Source organism: Lampris incognitus, chromosome 4 (genome assembly GCF_029633865.1).
Source record: "Lampris incognitus isolate fLamInc1 chromosome 4, fLamInc1.hap2, whole genome shotgun sequence".
In the NCBI taxonomy this organism is placed as follows: domain Eukaryota; kingdom Metazoa; phylum Chordata; class Actinopteri; order Lampriformes; family Lampridae; genus Lampris; species Lampris incognitus.
Window position 1 is genome coordinate 20,122,702 of NC_079214.1, and position 18,997 is coordinate 20,141,698.

The 18,997-nt window shown below is 40.4% G+C and overlaps 1 protein-coding gene across 2 annotated transcripts; it reads right to left on the reverse strand.

Moving 5' to 3' along the window:
* Window positions 1-947: 947 nt before the first annotated feature.
* LOC130111461 (proline-serine-threonine phosphatase-interacting protein 1-like) lies at window positions 948-16,995 on the reverse strand. 2 transcript variants are annotated; one of them, XM_056278661.1, is made up of 15 exons: window positions 16,907-16,995; window positions 16,123-16,223; window positions 15,607-15,681; window positions 13,946-13,980; window positions 13,729-13,835; window positions 12,211-12,273; window positions 11,633-11,722; window positions 9,645-9,690; window positions 8,713-8,792; window positions 8,001-8,099; window positions 7,483-7,579; window positions 7,055-7,148; window positions 5,632-5,729; window positions 4,939-5,060; window positions 948-3,846 (listed from the first exon to the last, which is right to left on the reverse strand). In XM_056278661.1, exons 1-15 carry the CDS (start codon window positions 16,937-16,939, stop codon window positions 3,715-3,717), a joined length of 1,272 nt encoding a protein of 423 aa, XP_056134636.1. In that variant the 5' UTR covers window positions 16,940-16,995; the 3' UTR covers window positions 948-3,714. The 2 variants fall into 2 exon arrangements, with proteins under 2 accessions (XP_056134636.1, XP_056134637.1); XM_056278662.1 differs by lacking the exons at window positions 8,713-8,792; window positions 9,645-9,690.
* Between the last annotated feature and the right edge of the window lie 2,002 nt (window positions 16,996-18,997).

Consider the following 18,997-nt stretch of genomic DNA (forward strand, 5'->3'; position numbering starts at 1 on the left):
TATTCCTGAGAAACACGTTGAATGGTCCCGAAACAAGGACATTGCATAATTTTTTGTGAAGTCTTTTGTTGGAGGACAATTTTGCAGCTATTTTTCTACGTTGATGTTTTTTTTTTTACTTTTTACTGCTGTTGCTGTGTGGTTATCACATCACTAAGCTTCAGTCTTCTGTTTCCCTGGGGAAATGTTATATTCACTGTTATCTCTTAAAATAAACATGCCATGAAAAAAGAATATACCGTTTCAAAGTGGATTAGGTTAAGTGTGGTCAGCCAGAAAAAACAAAACAAAAAACTTCATATTTCTTCAGAGAGCACATGTAATTGCACAAAGGGGCACAAATTGAGCGCAAATGAATGACACCAGTATGGGACGATTTTGACGACAATGGGGTTCAGAATTGTGTCATTCCTTTAGCAAAATACTGTAGCAACCGGGGGAGGCGGTAGCGCCGACTGTCGGTGGCTCCTGCTGGGGGAGTGCAGGGGGCTCGTGGGACTGTTGGTGTAGAATTGATTGTGTTATATTTTTAAGAGCTCTCTGCCTCTCAACTCATTCTTCCATGCTACCTCACCACAATAATATTTTATTTCTGAAATACTAAAAGAGCACAAATGTTTCTTTTAACGACACAAACCGAGCACAAACAAACGAGACCAGTTTTGAACAATTTGCACGATAATGGGGTGCAGGATGACGTCATCCCTTTGGCAAATGTTTTAAATCTAAAATACTAAAAAGATCACAAATATTTCTTTTAACGACGCAAACGGGCACAAACCAAGCACAAACAAACGAGACCAGTTTTGAATGATTTGGATGATAGTTTGGTGCTGGGTGACGTCACAGCCTATAAATTATAATGCTTAATATCGCAAAAACCATTACAGCACAAACAGTAGTTTTTGCAACACACGTCAGCACAAACGCTGCACAAATGAGTGATAATATTTTTATTCATGTTCTGATTACATGGGGTGCCAACTTCATGGAGGTGGTAGTTGATGGTGAATCAGGGTTAAATGAACAGATGCTGTGTACTGAGGTAGCAGGCTGTCCTTATTGATTAAGATATTTTATGGCAACAGGGACAAACGATTTTCTGTAGATGTTTTTCTTTGCACAGGGGACTCTACCGTTGCCTTGAGGGCAGCAGCTGAAAGTGGGGATTGAAGGGATGCTACAGTCATCTAAGATTTTGCCACTTAAGCGTGGACTGCTGTGCCATGGTGACAGGACAGCTGGGTTTGTTTGCAGCCTGTAATTGCCCTGCCCAGTTTATCCATTTTGCAAAGCTTTGTCTTGCTTTTGACACTCACGTGCTCAAACCAGGACACAGTGTTAAAAATCCGTATGCTTTCAATTAGGGTTTGGTATACTCTGTTTAAAGAGCATTGGCTGACCTCCAAATTCCTTAGTTTACGCAATAGGAAGAGTATTTGCTGTGCTTTTTATTGTAAATGCATCCTACATGATCTGTAAAGGGAAAAGATTGGTGTCACACTGTCCCCGAGTACTTAAAGGAGCTCGCTTGTTCTACCTCCTGGCCCTTAACAGTAATTGATTTAAATAGAGGGTTTGACCGACCAGTTCCTCTTGTTACCATCTAAACTTTTTTTAAATTTATTTTCAACAAAGGATGACTGTCATCAAACCACTTTATGAGTTCTGTAACAGTTAGTGTACATGTTTAATGACTGTGCACTGGTAAGGCGCACCACTAAAGCCATGCCATCTGCATATGTAACTAACATGAGATTTTCTATATTGCACACAACTTCATTTGGGTGAAAATAAGATAAATAAGATAAGTGATGTGAACTAGCAGGGCATATCACTTAGGATTCATTTGCAATTCATTAACAATTGGTTGCAGACTGCATGTTAATATAGAAGAATCTTATGTAAATATCAGTGTCAGTGCTGCATTCTGACCTTGTTGCATTTTCTGGCTCCCCCTTTTGCCAGTTGTTGAATCTATGGTGTCCTTAAAAAAACAAGACTTACCTCAACTTTTACCCACACAAATATCCTGAACTTAGACGTTTCGTACTATGTCGCAAAAATCAGAAAATTGAAGCCCAAATCCCAATTTTTGTTATTATTTATATTTTTGATTATTTTAGTGGCCAAAAAAATTGATTTTTTTAAACTTTGCACTTAATTTTCCTATTTTCCACTCTTATCAGAATATTGAACTGATAGCTGACGATGACCCGTTTGGAGCTCAGCAATGAAATCATTGACCGCGTTGTATAGAATGTATATCTTAACCTACCGGTTTGCACTATGGCTGGAGATCTTGTGTATTCATTGTTATTAGGGCAAATCTATGCTTTAACAGAACATACACAGTATTCCTAAAATCTAACCTGTATTTGTGAACAAGAGCTGTCCTTAAAGCTAGACACCCCAGACATACTGTGAGCAGCTGCTACCAAGGGACAATAAAATCTCTGTTGACCAAGGCTTTGTGAGAACTAGGACAATTTACAGATGTATTTTGAAAGTCTAGCCTCAGTTTCTGATTTGAAGCTTCAGACTGTATCTTATTGGGATGAGAAGACTCAAACCAAATGTTCTGTTAGCTCAAAGTCGTTGATGTCACGTTCGTGGTGCAACGCTTTGCATTGTGTCTTGATGGCGTCGCTCAGACCAAGAGAGCGCTTTGTGTTCACAAACATTGAATTATTCAGATCATGCGTTTTGCATCGAATTACCAGTTTAGGGTAGATCCTCCCTCGGTGAGGCTTCACTAGTACCCTATTACCATTAAAATGTTAATCTGCCAACCCTATTTTTCTAGTTTCCATTCCTCCATAGAAATGCTATGAGTAGCAGTATTGTCAGTGTTACCTAAAAAACCCACGTGTGTGTGTGTAGAAGCAGTTTGTCACCAACATCTCCTGTCAAACAGTTCTTATTCCTGCATGGTACGTTGTTCAACCACTGAAATGTAATTGATAACCTGCAATGAAGGTTTTTCTTTTCTTTTTCTACTTGATTTGTGGCATTGTGTACTGTTTTATTATTATTTCTGAGACTTTGAGTTGATCATTAGGTATTTAGATAGAGCAGCAGTAAAAAATATTTGAAACAAAATAATGTACATAGATTGTGGAACATACAGGACACTGATTGAAATAAAATTCTACATTTCAACTTAACCAGTGGTTGACTGTTCTTCCTTAAAAGAAAATATGTATACCATTGTCCACGAATGTAAAAAATAAAGATAAAAAAATACAGTGAATAATTGAATTTTTCCACACACATGAAACAATATTAACATTCTGTCTTGATTTTTTTTAAAACACTTTTACTGAGGTTTTGGCAATAAATAATGCCCTTAAAAGTATAAAAACAAGTCGCTGCATAATATAGCTGTAAAAGCGGTTGCATCATCATCATCTGTTGCATCATTCAATATAAAATGCTAAAAAAATTATACAAGTCAATTATTTGTGACTACAATTAGATGAAGATCATTTTAGTATTCGTCCGAATGTTTGGGTTCATTAGGACATTAACAAAGGTTGGAAAGACAAATAAAAAGCTTGAGAAGCGTGTTTATTTGTGAATGTGTAATGGTACTGTGTTCATATGCAAGTTAGAATGCAAATAAGTGCAAATGCGTGCTTTTTTATGTCCTTAGTGCATGCATATGCCCTTGTGTGTGTGCGTGCGTGTGCGTGTGTCTTTGCGTGTATGTGTTCACAAAATGGCTAGGTAAGACCCTGGTACCAATCCAGTCTGGCCATTCCTCTCTACAGTCCACCAGCCGTCGTCTCCTTGCTGTAACACCTGCACCACTTCCCCCTCCCTGACAGAACACTCCTCTTCATCCTAAGCAACAAATATAAACAAAGATGATAAAAAAAATTGGCTGCCTCCAATTTTTTACCCATAACATCAAGTAGAAATGATAAATGTGTCATCAACTGATGGAAATGTTTGAAGAAAGATTTTATCAGATTATTTTTCCATGCAGTTATTGGCCAGAATAATGAAAGTAGAACTGCATATACTAGCTAATGTAGGAAAGACAATTCATGATGTTTTTTTAAAGAATGCATACTCTTTGAAAAAATTAAAATCCATTGCAAAATGTGAGTCAAAAAGTAGAAAAGTTAAAAAGACTTTTTGCTGCATAAAGTTGAATTTCATTTCAGCGCTTTTAATAGTTTAACAAGTAGAAATACCAACATGTTGGGAGCTAACTGTTCACTGGACTAGTCTTTAAAGCAGGAAACCCAAGACTGTTTGAGAGTTTGCTGACATCTACAGGTGAAGAACCATGTGACGGTTAAAAACATACCAGGCTAGTCTTGATACTCTGTGGTGTTAGCGTAGCAGGATAAACTTGGCTGCAGCTAACAGAATTAAGGTAAACATTGGCACGACACAACTAATAACTGGAACTGGTTTCTTAAATGCAGCTAAGATCTACCGCAGTGTATGACCTTGACTTAGAGGCAGAGGTGTAAAAACCAGGTCCAGAAAGTAAAAGTCCAAACCATGTATTTGCTCCACTCATGCACTACACCAGCAGATTCTAGTCAACACTACTCCTCAACTATGTAGGGAAAACTAGCTAATGAAATCAGCTGGTTTAGTAACATGGTTGGAGCAAATACCAGGTTTGGACATTTACTTTTTGGATCTGGATTTTACAACTCTGCTTAGAGGTACCCTGCTTTTGGTAAATGGGGCCTTTATAGAAAAAAAAAAAACAAAAAAAACCAAGATAAGTTTTGGAAAGGACTAGTACAAAAACAGCTCCTACTATTACTACCACTAGTACTAGCAAAGGTGTCCAGTTGTTGACCATGTGTGGCAATATTTTCTTTGTCCACACATAAAAAAACGTGATCGAAATTTGGTGACGGGACAATAAATAAGTTAAACACGTATAATAAGCTCTTATACAGTGATTACCTGTGCGAGGTAGTTGTAAAGCACTATGTAGCTGTATCCATTGGTTGAAGAAGTGGCCGCTGAGGCATCTTGCTGGAAGTTGTGTAAGGACTCATTTGTTTCAGACGCATTATCTGCTAGAGCTGTCAAGCACAAAAATACATTTTATGTGTCTACGTTAAGTTCATCACTACTGTACAATAACAATCTATGGCTTTGCCAAGGATAAGAAATTGAGCCGTTAGCGATCAACACTAGGTAGACAAACTACAATTATGGTTATGAAATAATTGGATTGCAATGAAACTGATTGTTGCACTGTATTATCAATTTTGTTACAATGTTCGCATATATTACTGAAATATGCAGTTGTAATTTTCATGTTAAAAAATACAGAATTATGCAATATCATTAGGATTAATTATCAGAGTAGACCTGAGCTCGTTATCTGCTAATTTAAACATTTCATAATTGTCTATGACTATAACATTGTAATAGAGCCATATTGTGATATTTTCCTAAAACAATAAAGCAAATTACCTTAATGATACAATGTTAAAACAGCAGTGCAACATATTTTGAATACTTTGTATATAAAATGTGTTTTTATTGTTGTGTAAAGGTCCAAGATAAACCAGGTGCTTGTGAGTTCAAAATTTGAAGACATGTTTAGTTACTCACGGTTACTGGATAAGGATGGCAGAAGGTACCTACAGTGATCACTAGATGTCATCGCTGACTCTGAATGTAAATTGCCATCATCGATGTTGTTATTTGAACACCAAGTGCCTCCTGGTAGTAGTTTAGACAACCTGTGTTCAAAGGTTCACAGAAACATTTAGGAGAAGGGATACAATGAAATTTTCAGACGGGATTCCAATACTGTTTCTGATGAACATGCAGTAGGCCTACAACACTGTCTCACGGTTGGCAGGCTAAATTTTGTTGTTAAAGCCGAGCAATGTCATATTTGATTCTTATGAAGTTGGAGAAGAAACGTGATGGGCCATGGTGAAACAAAGTATGAAGTCTGCAAGATGTCTCTTTTAGAGTTAGCTACAGCTGGGGCGAGGGGGAAATAGAAGAAATGGTGAGTAATCTTAAAGAGATCCACGAGAATATGGTACAACTAGTAGGTAATGTGTATCATTTTGTGTTCTGGCCTGTGACATTTTGTGTCTAGTTTTTTTTTTTTTTTTTTTGGTGATAGAAAGGTCCTGTGCCACTGGGTTGGTGCTGTCTTTTCATTTCATATCTTACATGCATAGACAGCAGCGAGACAGTTTCATCCATCCATTATCCAAGCCACTTATCCCAAGTGGGGTCGCAGGATGCTGGAGCCTATCCCAGCAGTCACTGGGTGGCAGGCGGGGAGACACCCTGGACAGGCCGCCAGTCCATCACTGGGCCCACACATTCACACCTAGGGACAATTTAGTATGGCCGATTCACCTGACCTACATGTCTATTGACTGTGGGAGGAAACCCATGCAGACAGGGGCATCAGGCAGCTGAGGAGTGCACTGAGCACGAAACAAGCTTGTTCTGCCATTTAACAACTTTGAGCTATAAAAAATATATCTTTGCTCCTGAATTGTTGAGCTCTTTTTTCTACATCAAAGACTTCATTACAACATCCTGTGGACATATATACACACACACACACACACACACACACACACACACACACACACACATATATATATGATATCTACACAGCCTTCGAAAAAAATGCGGCAGTTAAAAAAAAAATTGCAGATGGTCCGTGTCTATGCCTCAATACTGTGGCATAACCACAGTAACCACAATGGTATATGATGTAAGTTTCTCTTCTTTTTTTTTTAAATGTTTTTCTCAGATAAGGGAATTAAAACCTGTCAGTGTACTTCACATTCAAAATTCCTTCACATTTAAAAAAAACAACATCTTAATGAAACACGGACCGAACTAAAATGCAAGAACTCCCTGTAATGTGTGTTATCATTTTACAGCATTTATTGAGACTGAAGTGAAAAATGAGTGACGCAGTAGAATATGTTGCAATCCTGCAAGTTTGTGGAACAAGTGATGGCAACATAGTTTCCGTCTGGTCTCTTAATCTAGGTGGTACTCGCGTGTGGATTCGGTCAACACAAACCTGCTGCTGAGACCCCCGCCTCCTGCAAAGTGAGGGCTGTCAGTTCTGTCCTCCGACTGACTCCTCTGATAGAAGTCCTCAAACACAATGCACTCTGCAAAAAGAGGGGAGCATTCGGCATGTTCAGTTCATGAAAAGATTACTTGCTATGTGTGGGCCCACAAGAATTACACTGGAAATCTTTTTTGATGTCTTGCAAAATTCTGACCTCAGAAACTAATTGCCGTTCTTTTTTCTCAGGATATTAAGATAGGCTTTGGCCTGAGAGATCTACAACTCCACAGAAATGGGAGGTTTACCTTAGTTTTCTGATAATGGCACTTTCACCGAGCTTTTAGGCTACTCAGACCAAAATTACATCTGAATATCAAGGAAGACCCATTATCACTATGGAAAATCTCTCACCGTACCACAGAGCACAAAATTACCTGGTGGGCTTGACCCTGTTGTTTTCGTTTCTATGAAGCAGTTGTTATCTAAGGTGATGTCACATGTCTCAAGAGTCTTTCTCACGTTCTCGTAAAGCTGTTAAAAAAATAAAATTTGCAGGCAGTCTGTGTAAAGCTAAACATTTGCAGTAGTCTTAAAACTCAACCTGTTGAGAGACGTGTCCTGACTGTCAGATGCAGAAACCTCCCATGCTTGAAATAGACGCACTTGAAAGTTGCTTAAAATAGTATCATCCGACCCATGGGTAAATAGATTCCACCATTACTATACATTTGCAAACCTAAACTGATTCCAGAGTGCGAAAGCGTGTTGTGAACTGGAACTAAAGTAAGGACACTATGTTTCTATTGCAACGGTAACAAAGTAGTAGAGGTGAACATTTTGATTACATTACATTACATTAGACAGAAACGGTCTAACCCACTGGCCCTGCTTGGGTCTTAATATAGATAACAATAACGAGTAAGCTCTGGTGCAGGCACACTGACAGGCTTACTTCATCATTTCTGACACACTGCATAGAGAAGTGGTTACAGTGGTCCCAGAGAACACATCTCAGCATGCTGATGCGGTCCATCTCCATTTGCTGGAACACCTGAAACACACACACACATGCACACACACGGCCACCATCATTGACAAATGAATGTTATCCAAGGTAATCTGGTGTTCGCTGAGAATTTATTTTTTTTTTGTCCTGGTTGACCAGCAAATCTTTGTCATTATGAAGGTTCAGCTGCATATGTACACATGGGCTATAGTAATATCCGCCTCAACTTGCCGCTCGATATGCTATACCACTATACTCACTGACAGTGTTATTAGGGCTGTACTTGATATGTACACGTAATGGCGGACTTGTATTGCTGGATTCAGTTACTGCTCAAATGTTTTTGTTTTGTTTTTTTGCAACATACAGTAACGTGTCCTCTGTGCAGCGCTGATGTATTGTCAGTGTAATCGCATAATAAACTGGTATTATTGGGGTTTTTTTTTTTTTTTTTGGTTTTTAGATATTAAAATGCCTGTTTTTTGTGTGCTCGGTACAGCATACAGTGACTTTCTTCATGGGCTGAGCAAAAAAAGGTAATAAGGGGATGTGATGTGTGTTTGTGTGGTGACAGTGGGCTAATGGCTGTGACGGAGCAGAACAGTTGATTAATCTCGCTGTGACAGCCACAGTCCAGGTTTAGCTGAATGTACTATACCTCGCATGTGCTCCTGTGGGTTTCCTCCCAATCCTGACGAACTGTCTCTAGTTTTTCCACGTTGGTGATGTAAAGCTGCTCTGTGAAAGATTACGGCGTGGTTTTAAACAGAGAACCTGCAGCACACTGCGGCAACGGGTCCTCATGCAGACCTGGTGCCTTTGCAAGATTGCAAAATTGACAAGCAATAGTTGTACTTTTTTTTTCTTGAATCCCCCCCCCTTTTTTTCTCCCCATTTGTATCCGGCCAATTACCCCACTCTTCCGAGCCATCCCAGTCACCGCTCCACCCCCTCTGTTGATCCGGGGAGGGCTGCAGACTACCACATGCCTCCTCCGATACACGTGGAGTCACCAGCTGCTTCTTTTCACCTGACAGTGAGGAGTTTTGCCAGGCGCGGATGTAACGGGTGGGAGGGTCACGCTACCCCCCCCCCAGTTCCCCCTCCCCCACCGAACAGGTTCCCCGATCGACCAGTGGAGGCGCTAGTGCGCGACAAGAACACATACCCACATCAGGCTTCCCAACCGCAGACATGGCCAATTGTGCCTGTAGAGACGCCGGACCAAGCTGGAGGTAACACGGGGACTGAAACCGGAGATCTTTTGGTAGGCAACGGAATAGACCGCCGCGCCAACCAGGCGCCCACAATAGTTGTACTTTTGATGAGTTGACTTTTGCTCAACTTTTGTGTTTTACTTTGTCTTACATGATCTGTCAATTGAAGTCATGACAATCTGTGAAGTAATGGCATCTCGGGTGTGCCGTGGAGAGCTTAGTTCAACAAAGACTTCAAACTTCTCCTAGGCTAACGATACAAGGAATTACTGTTTAATCGTGTGAATGCAGAGTCCTGTATGCAAACCGACTTGGCTTGGATGGTGGTTTGAGGCACGGAAATCATATAAAATAGCATCGTATGAAGTCAAACCTGTTCTCTTGGCAGCCTTTATGCTTTGCTTGGCCTTGTGATGTACCTAAGAAACAACAAGTAGGGAGGAAGTGATACACAAACTGAGTCAAAAGATGACCATTACAGCCGGATATGAGCGGTAGGCACAACAACTCACTTCTCTTTTGTATAAAAGGGTGTTGTTACCATGGTCATTGAACTTTACAATTCTTGTTTTTCGTGGACGTACCCACGCCTGAGTATCTGTACACCACATTACAGTACAGGCAGGGGTAAAGAAGAATCACCTCCCATTTGGGAGCTGGTAGGGTTTGAATGTGCTCTGAAAAGAGATCCTAGATAAACAGCAACAAATGAGCGTAGTTCTTCTCAGGTATCTGCTGCAGCATGCAGGAGGAATGGCAATGCCACAGCTAATGCTGACACACGGTGCAACATGCCAGGACCTTGCAGCGCCTCACAAATGTACAATTTTCAGTATAGCTAGTTCATGCCAGTGAACACGTTTTGCAAAAGACAAAAGAAAGCCTTGAACAAATCTTTCAGTTTTAACAAAGACTACAGATATCGGCTCCCATTGTTGTGGAGACAAAATTTTGCCTGGAAATGCATCACAGAAAGGCCTCAGAAGCAATAGCTAGACCACATACAAACAAAAAAACAAACATCTGTGTAGAAACAAAACATCCATCCATCCATTATCCAAACCACTTATGCTGCTCAGGGTCGCGGGGATGCTAGAGCCTATCCCAGCAGTCATTGGGCGGCAGGCGGGGAGACATCCTGGACAGACCGCCAGTCCATCACAGGGCCCACACATTCACACCTAGGGACAATTTAGTACGGCCGATACACCTGACCAACATGTCTTTGGACTGTGGGAGGAAACTGGAGCACCCGGACCCACGCAAACATGAGGAGAACATGCAAACTCCACACAGAGGACGACCCGGGATGACCCCCCCCAAGATTGGACTACCTCGGGGCTCAAACCCAGGACCTTCATGCTGTGAGGCGACCGCGCTAACCACTGCGCTACCATGCCGCCCCCAAGTGTTAGCTTTTACAAGCAAATTCTATCCAAAGGACAGAACTGTTAACACTAGAACGACCGTGATTTCCCTCCTACCTGAAACGACCATGGGCGGTCAAAATGACCGCTGGTTTTTAAACTTATTGTGTCAAGATAAATACCCATTTGAGACATTAATGCACTGCATATGCCAGCACGTCTGCCAGGAAACGACCGACACCAAAACCAACGTTTCAACAACCATAACACCGCTTTCAAACCATTCAGACTTCAGAATAGACACGGTCGAACCCGAACAGAAAAATCAAAAAAGTGAAAACGCCACCTGAAAATCAAAACGGAAAACACACACCGCCAATCCAACAAACCTAACAAGACCCGCGAAACGTGAAATGTAAAAAAAAGAACCGAAAACAACCACTGAAACAGCCCCAAAGAACACACAACAACACAAAACACAAGTTGTCATGAGTTATTTAGGCAAAGTGAGAGCTACACAGGTCGAGGTGACTGACCTCCAGCTAAATAGCAGGGTAAACATCGATATAACAGCCCTAACAAGATAAAAAAAACGAAAGATATAACAACAATTTCTTTCTGCAGACTGTCGATTTAAATGAACGCTTAACCCTGTCAAATAAATCCGACGATACTATACTGCACATTGTACATATACTGGTACACTCTGTCAGGTCATCTACCTCAGGCATGACTGTAAGTAACCTGCTCACATCTATTTCAGCATCTCTGATATATTCTCTGCACCACTGCACTTTAGCACCTCTTATTTCACCTAAATAAGTCAATCCTTGTGTCCATACCTGACGATTGTTGTGTTGTTATTCTGTGTTAAGTACACTGAGAGAGCCACGAAACCGCAGTCAAAGGCCATGTGTGTGCAAACCTATGTGGCCAATAAACATGACTGTGAGTGTGATACATAGTGTGGTGGAAGTGTGTGGGTTTCCTCTACCCTCTCCGAGTGTTTGGGTGAAGACAGTGCGGCGGCCTCTTGCTGCAGCTTGTCAGCTTCTCTGCATCTCTGTTCATAGTTTGTCTTAGACTGGGAAACAAACAGAAACAGAAAACAAGAGCTGCAAATTATTACAAAGGTCACAAGAGTTTACGGTGGTATGCCGGTCATTGTGTTCACTGAGATGCTGTGTGTGTATATATATATATATATATATATATATATATATATATATATGTGAGACATTATACAACTTTTTTTATTTTTCTGTTAAGAGCTGTGCATTAAATTGCAAACTCGTTTAAACTGCCATTGCCGTGATGAAATGATGCATTTTACTAGTATCTTTTTATAGTGCATACATACAAATGTACAAGCAACATATAAGATGCATAAAAGATAAACAAACAAAAAAAGTGAAAAAAGTGCGTGTGTGTGTGTGTGTTTAAGCATACATGTATGTGTGCTAACATGGAGCCACTATTAAGATATGCTCGAATAAAGCGGCTTGTGTTGTCTGTAAGATTGAGTCCCAATTGTCCCCAACTTAAAGGGCGGAGCGAGGCTGACATCCTTACCTCCATGGTCTTGTTAAACATCGACACTTTTATTTTCTGAACCTTCTCCATGATTTCTGCAAACTGTGTAAGGAGGAACAGGATTGTTGTGATTACTGGCAGTATGTTCACAGCAGACCTTTTTTTTTAATGATACGATGTCTTCAGCTTCATATTGTTTTCTTTATCGATGAGTATAATACAACAACGACCTCTAATACTACCACTGCTACTAATACTGCTACTGCTACTAATACTACTACTGCTAAAACTGATGACTCCTACTACTACTACTACTACTACTACTACTACTACTACCACCACCACCACTACTACTAATATTACTGCTACCTCTGTTACTACTGCTACATCTACCACATCTACTAGTACTACTGCTGCTAGTACAACTACTATCAATGCTACTACTACTACTACTACTACTATCACTACTTCTACTACTACGACTATCACTACTGCCAACTACTACTACCATCACTACTACTACTATCACTACTACTACCGACTACTACAACTACTACTACTGCTATCACTACTACTTCTACCAACTACTACTACCACTAGTACTACTACTACTACTATCACTACTATCACTACTACTACTGCTACTACTGCTACTACTACTACTATCACTACTACTACTACCGACTACTACAACTACTACTACTATCACTACTACTTCTACCAACTACTAATATCACTACTACTACTACTATCACTACTATCACTACTACTACTGCTACTACTATCACTACTACTACTGCTACTGCTACTGCTACTACTATCACTACTACTACTACCGACTACAACTACTACTACTGCTATCACTACTACTTCTACCAACTACTACTACCACTAGTACTACTACTACTACTATCACTACTACTACTACCAACTACTATTACTACTACTAATAATAATAATAGCAGTAGTTGTATTAGTGAATTATTAATAAATACTCAAGTAGTAGAATAGTATTGAGCGTGTGAATCATTCTTTTTTCCTCTTTTCTTGAGTGTTGAACTTTTCAGAGCCCAGGTTTATAAAATAAACTAATACAAACCAGAACTAATACATATGAGTGCGTATTTCTTCAGCTGTGCATATTCATTGGACTTGGAATGACTTCAAAGTATGACGTATGAAGTGTTCTGTAGATGACAGTCTTCTTTTCCTGATCTCTAATTATACGGGTGACAGGTGATGTCATCTTAAATTTTGCACTCAAGCTAGGCCAAAAAAAAAGAAAAAGCTAAGCCATGGACAATGCCATGTAAAATGTAAGACGGGTGGGTTTTCACTGACCAGTGCAGTGTATGATCTAACATTCTCTCATACCAACATCAGCCTTGTTTCTCTCAAGTCATGCAAAGAATATTTTTTTATTTTTCTTTGAGGACGTTTTCACATGTGTTGCTATAGTAAACACTTCTGACGCATTAGTTGTTGGTTTTGGCTTTGGTGTAGAATACATCACCGCATTAGCTGACAGTTCATGCAAGTGGTTTTACTCATTGGTACCTTTTTCCTTTGCTCCTTCTGCCGCTCCCGGAATGTCTCCAACTTTTTGACCTCCTCTCTCAACATGTCAGCGAGCTGGATGTGAAAATACCCGTTGTTCTGAATCTCTATTGCCAAAAAAACACACAAAAAAACAACAGTGACTGGACTGATTTCAACTTTCTTAAGAGATGAAGCTGAGTAGAATTACTTCACTGGGTAATTAACTTTGACTTACGTGCTTTGAGTTCATCAAAGGAGGCTCTCAAGGTGCTGCAGGCACACATGGTGATTATGGGTGAGCCAGGGAAAATAATAATGATGATAATGATAATAATAATAATAGTAATAATAATTGCTAAGGACAGTTAATAATAGATCATGACAGAAGCAAATGAAGGCCACAGGGGAAAAACGATCACAGTCAATTTTTAATTTTCTTGTTTTGAGAAAACCAATTTTGACGATTCAAAACACTCTCACAGACTTCACATAAAAATGATGGTTTTGATTTTATAGCCGCAGTAATTGGCTGGATCTGGTCATGTGATCTGACCAGGACCTCGCCAGCGACACTGTGATCGTTTTTCCTTTGTACACATCGGACATTGGTCGTTCTTTCATTATACATGTTTTTAAAAAGTGTGTCTAACGCAGGACTTTGATCGTTTTAGGTGTTAATAACTTGTGGGAAGAAACTACGGCACTTGGGGAGCAGGTTAAGGGCCATAAATCTTAAAAGTCAAAATTGTGACTCTGATCATTTTCCCCCTGAGGCCTTCAAATCTATCTATTTATATAAAAGGGAGTTTTATGAGGTTATTTAAAAAGTAACTGTGATTCCCTTCATCCAGTCGAAGCTCAGAGGACACAACATAGTGCCACAGTGTACTGTAAGAGCCTGGTTAGCACTTCATGCTTTCATTCTGGGCTTTGAATGACACAGAGAAGTGAATAAGAAAAACCAATGAACTCATGACCTTTGTCGAAGAATGAGGGAGGTAGTGTAAAAACACACACACGCACACACATGAACACACACACATGCATGCACACACTTGCACACACATGCACACACACATGCATGCACACACACGTGCACACACATGCACAAGCACACACATACGCACGCACAGATATTTATATATACATAGCGTTTTTTTCCGAAACCGCCAATGGTGTTGAGTGCTCGACTAATGAGGAGCGGAATATCAACACAAACACAGGAAAAAAAGTTTTAATGCATTGCGCTACAGGCCTGTTTCGTGCGTCGTGCACGAAACAGTGCAATGCATTAAAACTTTTTTTCCTGTATCCAAAGGAGTTGAATCAAGTGCAACTGGACTTGGTATATATCCGTGAAGACGTTTCGCCTCTCATCCAAGAGGCTTCCTCAGTTCGTGCCTTTCTGACTCAGAATTTATCCTCTAGGAGTCATTGTCCAAGCTATAGATATGCGTGGCTCTTTTGTGTACCGACTTTTGTGTACCGATTCAACTCCTTTGGATAACCATGACCTGGATGAATGAGAACATTCACAGACTTTTTTTCCTGTATCTGTGTTGATATATATATATATATATATATATATAAAGAGAGAGAGAGAGAGAGAGAGAGAGAGAGAGAGAGAGAGAGAGAGAGAGAGAGAGAGAGAGAGAATGAAATGTGTGTTTCCTGTGCCCCCTGACTCGTTGGCACACTGTTTCATGAGTTTCATGAGTCATTGCGTTGAGATTGTCACGTCCAAGCAGGGCCCAAGACAAACCTCTGGATTTTCTCCCCGCTTCCAACAGGACTCTTGTCTTACGCTGCTGTTTCTGAAAAGTCCTCAAAAGTCCTTATCTCTTCATGAGGAGCGATGGAGGCTTTAGATAGGATTTATAAAAGCCGTGTGTTTACCTGATCTCTGTGAAGCCCCTGGCTTTGTGCGCGATAGTCAGCAGCTCCTTCCCGTACCGCTCCTCTGCTACGGCCCTGTGTGTCACACAGACACACAAACCTTCAGGCTCTTCCCTTTTTTAAACCGCAGTGTGAGAAGAAGCAAGTTTAAAAATGAGTAAAAAGCTACATGTTCCCTTGACAAGGGGAATGCCATGGTATTTCCTCCCAACCCCCGACCCCCACATGAGGAAATTGGTCCAGTGCTGTGACTTTTTTTTCCCATTGTGCAACAAGTTTAAAAACTACTCCTGTCTAAAAAAAAACCCCAACCTCATTGGCCCTATCAGTTTCTGTATTTGGATTTCTTTAGATTAACATAGTAATTATTTGCATCACTTCCGTATATTCTATATGCACTAACATTCACCATAAGGTACCATATAACTACAAAATTATAACGACTAGTGTATATGGCACCTCTATGTCTTCATAGGCCCTCTTCTAGCCTGGGGAACCATGGTTCAAATCGGGTACCTCATCTTTAAAAGCCCCTCCACATCTTTGCACATCTCCTTGCCATCGCGTAGCCTTTGGATCAGAGCATCGTAGCCGGCATGACTGATAAAATCGCTTCCCTGTACCGAGAACAGAGAACAGAGGTTGTAACCATGGACGTTGCACAACAGCTGTTGCAACATGTGTCTGTGACTCGAGCTCTCTCAGTTTTCACACCATATATGTTGCTGAAGGGTGGAAGACCCAGAACCTGTCCAATCAAAATTGTACGAACACGACTCTGTGGCATGAACATGTGTTTTTTTTATCTGATCTTTTTTCGTGTTTGGACATGACAGGCTGATTATCAGGCGCTGTCTCACGTGCAGAAGACACCGAGTCAAAACGCCTGGGCATCATCTAGGCAACAATACGATGCCAAACTGCTTCATCGTAATAACCAACGCTAACTAATAAAAATGAAGAGTCTCTTCAGTATTATAACCTATTTTTTGTGAAACATGATGCTTTGATATGCATTAATGTATTTTGCATTTTGTCTAATTCCACTTTATGCTGAAAATGTAATTATACAGTATGTGGATAGTGATGTAGCTTTGTTAACAAATAATTCCATATATTCATAATGGTATATCTATTCAGCATTTATATGATCATGCACATTCAACGCAAAGTTCAGATAAGCGTTTAAAGGCTGCACAATGCTCATGTAAGACAACAAACCTTTCCATTTTCAACAAAACCGTGTTCAAAACAGCACCGTGCAAATAGGTACAAAGCACCAAAGCACCAAAAGACTTACCCAAAAAGCATCTCTGAACAATAACATTGTCATCCTGTTTATCGTCCTCAATTTCCTCACTTAACGGAGTTAATTGTCTCCAATTGTTTTGAAATCACTGCCTGCTCCGCACGCGAGCCCCTTGCTGAGCTGTAACCAAATGAATGAAGGTCACAGGACAACCAGCAGAACAACCCGGTTGAAGGCGGAGAGTGGTCCAACTGTTGAACTGATTCTTGGTCAACCAGGAAGAAGATCGCTCATGATAGCAACAGATGGCAACACTGCCACCTAGTGGCAACGGTTCCCATATTCTGTTTTGTTTTATTTTATTGTTTCCCAATACTGATTGTGTAAAAGTTTAATCATAAAAAAGTCTGATACAGTAACTGAGCAATTTCACTGAGGATTTGGGCCCCGGTTAGAAGACGTCAATAGGCGTTTATAAGACGTTTATGTACCTCTGATGTGCCTGGAAGAACTATGCTACCTACCTATTCCCATACAGATTTGTTAAACCATTTGCCAAATTGCCATCCATCATTTGATAGATACCAACAACGAGTAAATAGTTACAGTTGAAAACTTCAGAGGTGTTCTAACTTTTGCTATATACTATATTTTCTTTCTTTCTTTCTGGTTAGGAAATTAAGTTGAATTTAAAAGAATTACATCATGACTACTGTCTGTCTGTCTGTCTGTCTGTCTGTCTGTCTGTCTGTCTATCTATCTATCTATCTATCTATCTATCTATCTATCTATCTATCTATCTATCTATCTATCTATCTATCTATCTATCTATCTATCTATCTATCTATCTATCTATCTATCTATCTATCTATCTATCTATCTATCTATCTATCTATCTATCTATCTATCTATCTATCTACCTGTCTGTCTGTCTGTCTGTCTGTCTGACTGTTTGTCTGTCTGTCTATCAAAAGATTTGTGAGGTTAGAGCAATAAAGTCTATGTCACGCCGGTCCAACGTGTCAGTGTCACGGATTGCCTCCCTCAGGAGTGAAAAGTACACGCGTGTATGAAGGTGCAGTGCCAGCAGGGGGCGGTGATTAACTCAACGCCAGCAACTCCCCACGGAGTTAAAGAATCCCTCCCCATCAGGTAAGATGAAGATACATGGCTGCTATATATTATTTAAATTTAAAAAATTTTATCTTGCTTATGTGTGTTGTCGTGTTAATTACATTTCGTTGGGCGGTAGTGAGTCGAACCCTAACCCTAACCTTAATCATCGCCCCCTGCTGTACACACACGTGTACTTTTCACGCCCGAGAGAGGCAAACCGTGACACTGACACGTTGGACCGGCGGGTGTATTACACGCTTTGGCGTGATACATGGCTGAGGGGCCATAAGGGCCCTTTCTTGATATATAGCATTATTTTTAAAAAATGGGTATCAAGAGTAACATAATTCCGTCTTTTTTCTTAAATCTCACCAAAAACTCGAATCATTTATGATACAATGTTGTTTTTTTTTAGTTTTTCTCTTGTTTTTTTCTCCAATTGTAATAATTGATAAAGGGTATGTATTAACTGGCCAGAGGGGGGCGACACAGACCTTTCTTGGCCACCTCGGCAGCATGGCCGGCCAACCTTTAAGGGTCTACAGGTGTATGTCTCAGTAGGGAGTCTGAGAGATGAAATCCAAATCTCTCAATCCAGTCCGGATTGTCTCAGAAAGTGTGCCGTAGGCATCTGTCTAGAAAGACACGGACACCCATGGATGAGCACATGAAAGCCTATTGATTTTCAGATTGAGGGGGAGGAATGACGCGGGGTGTCTCTCACCAGTTGGGTGAGGGTCGATAGGGCCTGTGAAAACCAAAAGGCCCTCTCTGGCTGATCTGGGGGGATTCTTCTGTCACACACCTAAAGACAGGTGAAAGGGTCACCACAAATCAATACAGCCCACTGGGACGTGCGGGGTTGGCCTGACGAGAAGGGCAAAGAACTCCCATTTTAACAAATCCTTTAGTTTTGAATTGTGTCATACCATTTTATTTATTTATTTGTTTTCCTTGGAACAAGTGAGAAAAATCTGCCAGTGGCGTGACATTATTTCAAAGTTTACAGATACTGAAGTTTTTAGA

What these genes read in the sequence shown, in the direction of transcription:
- LOC130111461 (XM_056278661.1), bottom strand. Translation starts at nt 16,939, where the DNA reads ATGACAATGTTATTGTTCAGAGATGCTTTTTGG. An exon ending in AAAGGCTGCCAAGAGAACAG is followed by an intron (nt 8,793 to 9,644) that starts GTTTGACTTCAT and finishes AATCTTTCACAG; the next exon opens with AGCAGCTTTACATCACCAAC. An exon ending in CCCACAGGAGCACATGCGAG is followed by an intron (nt 8,100 to 8,712) that starts GTATAGTACATT and finishes TGTGTGTTTCAG; the next exon opens with GTGTTCCAGCAAATGGAGAT.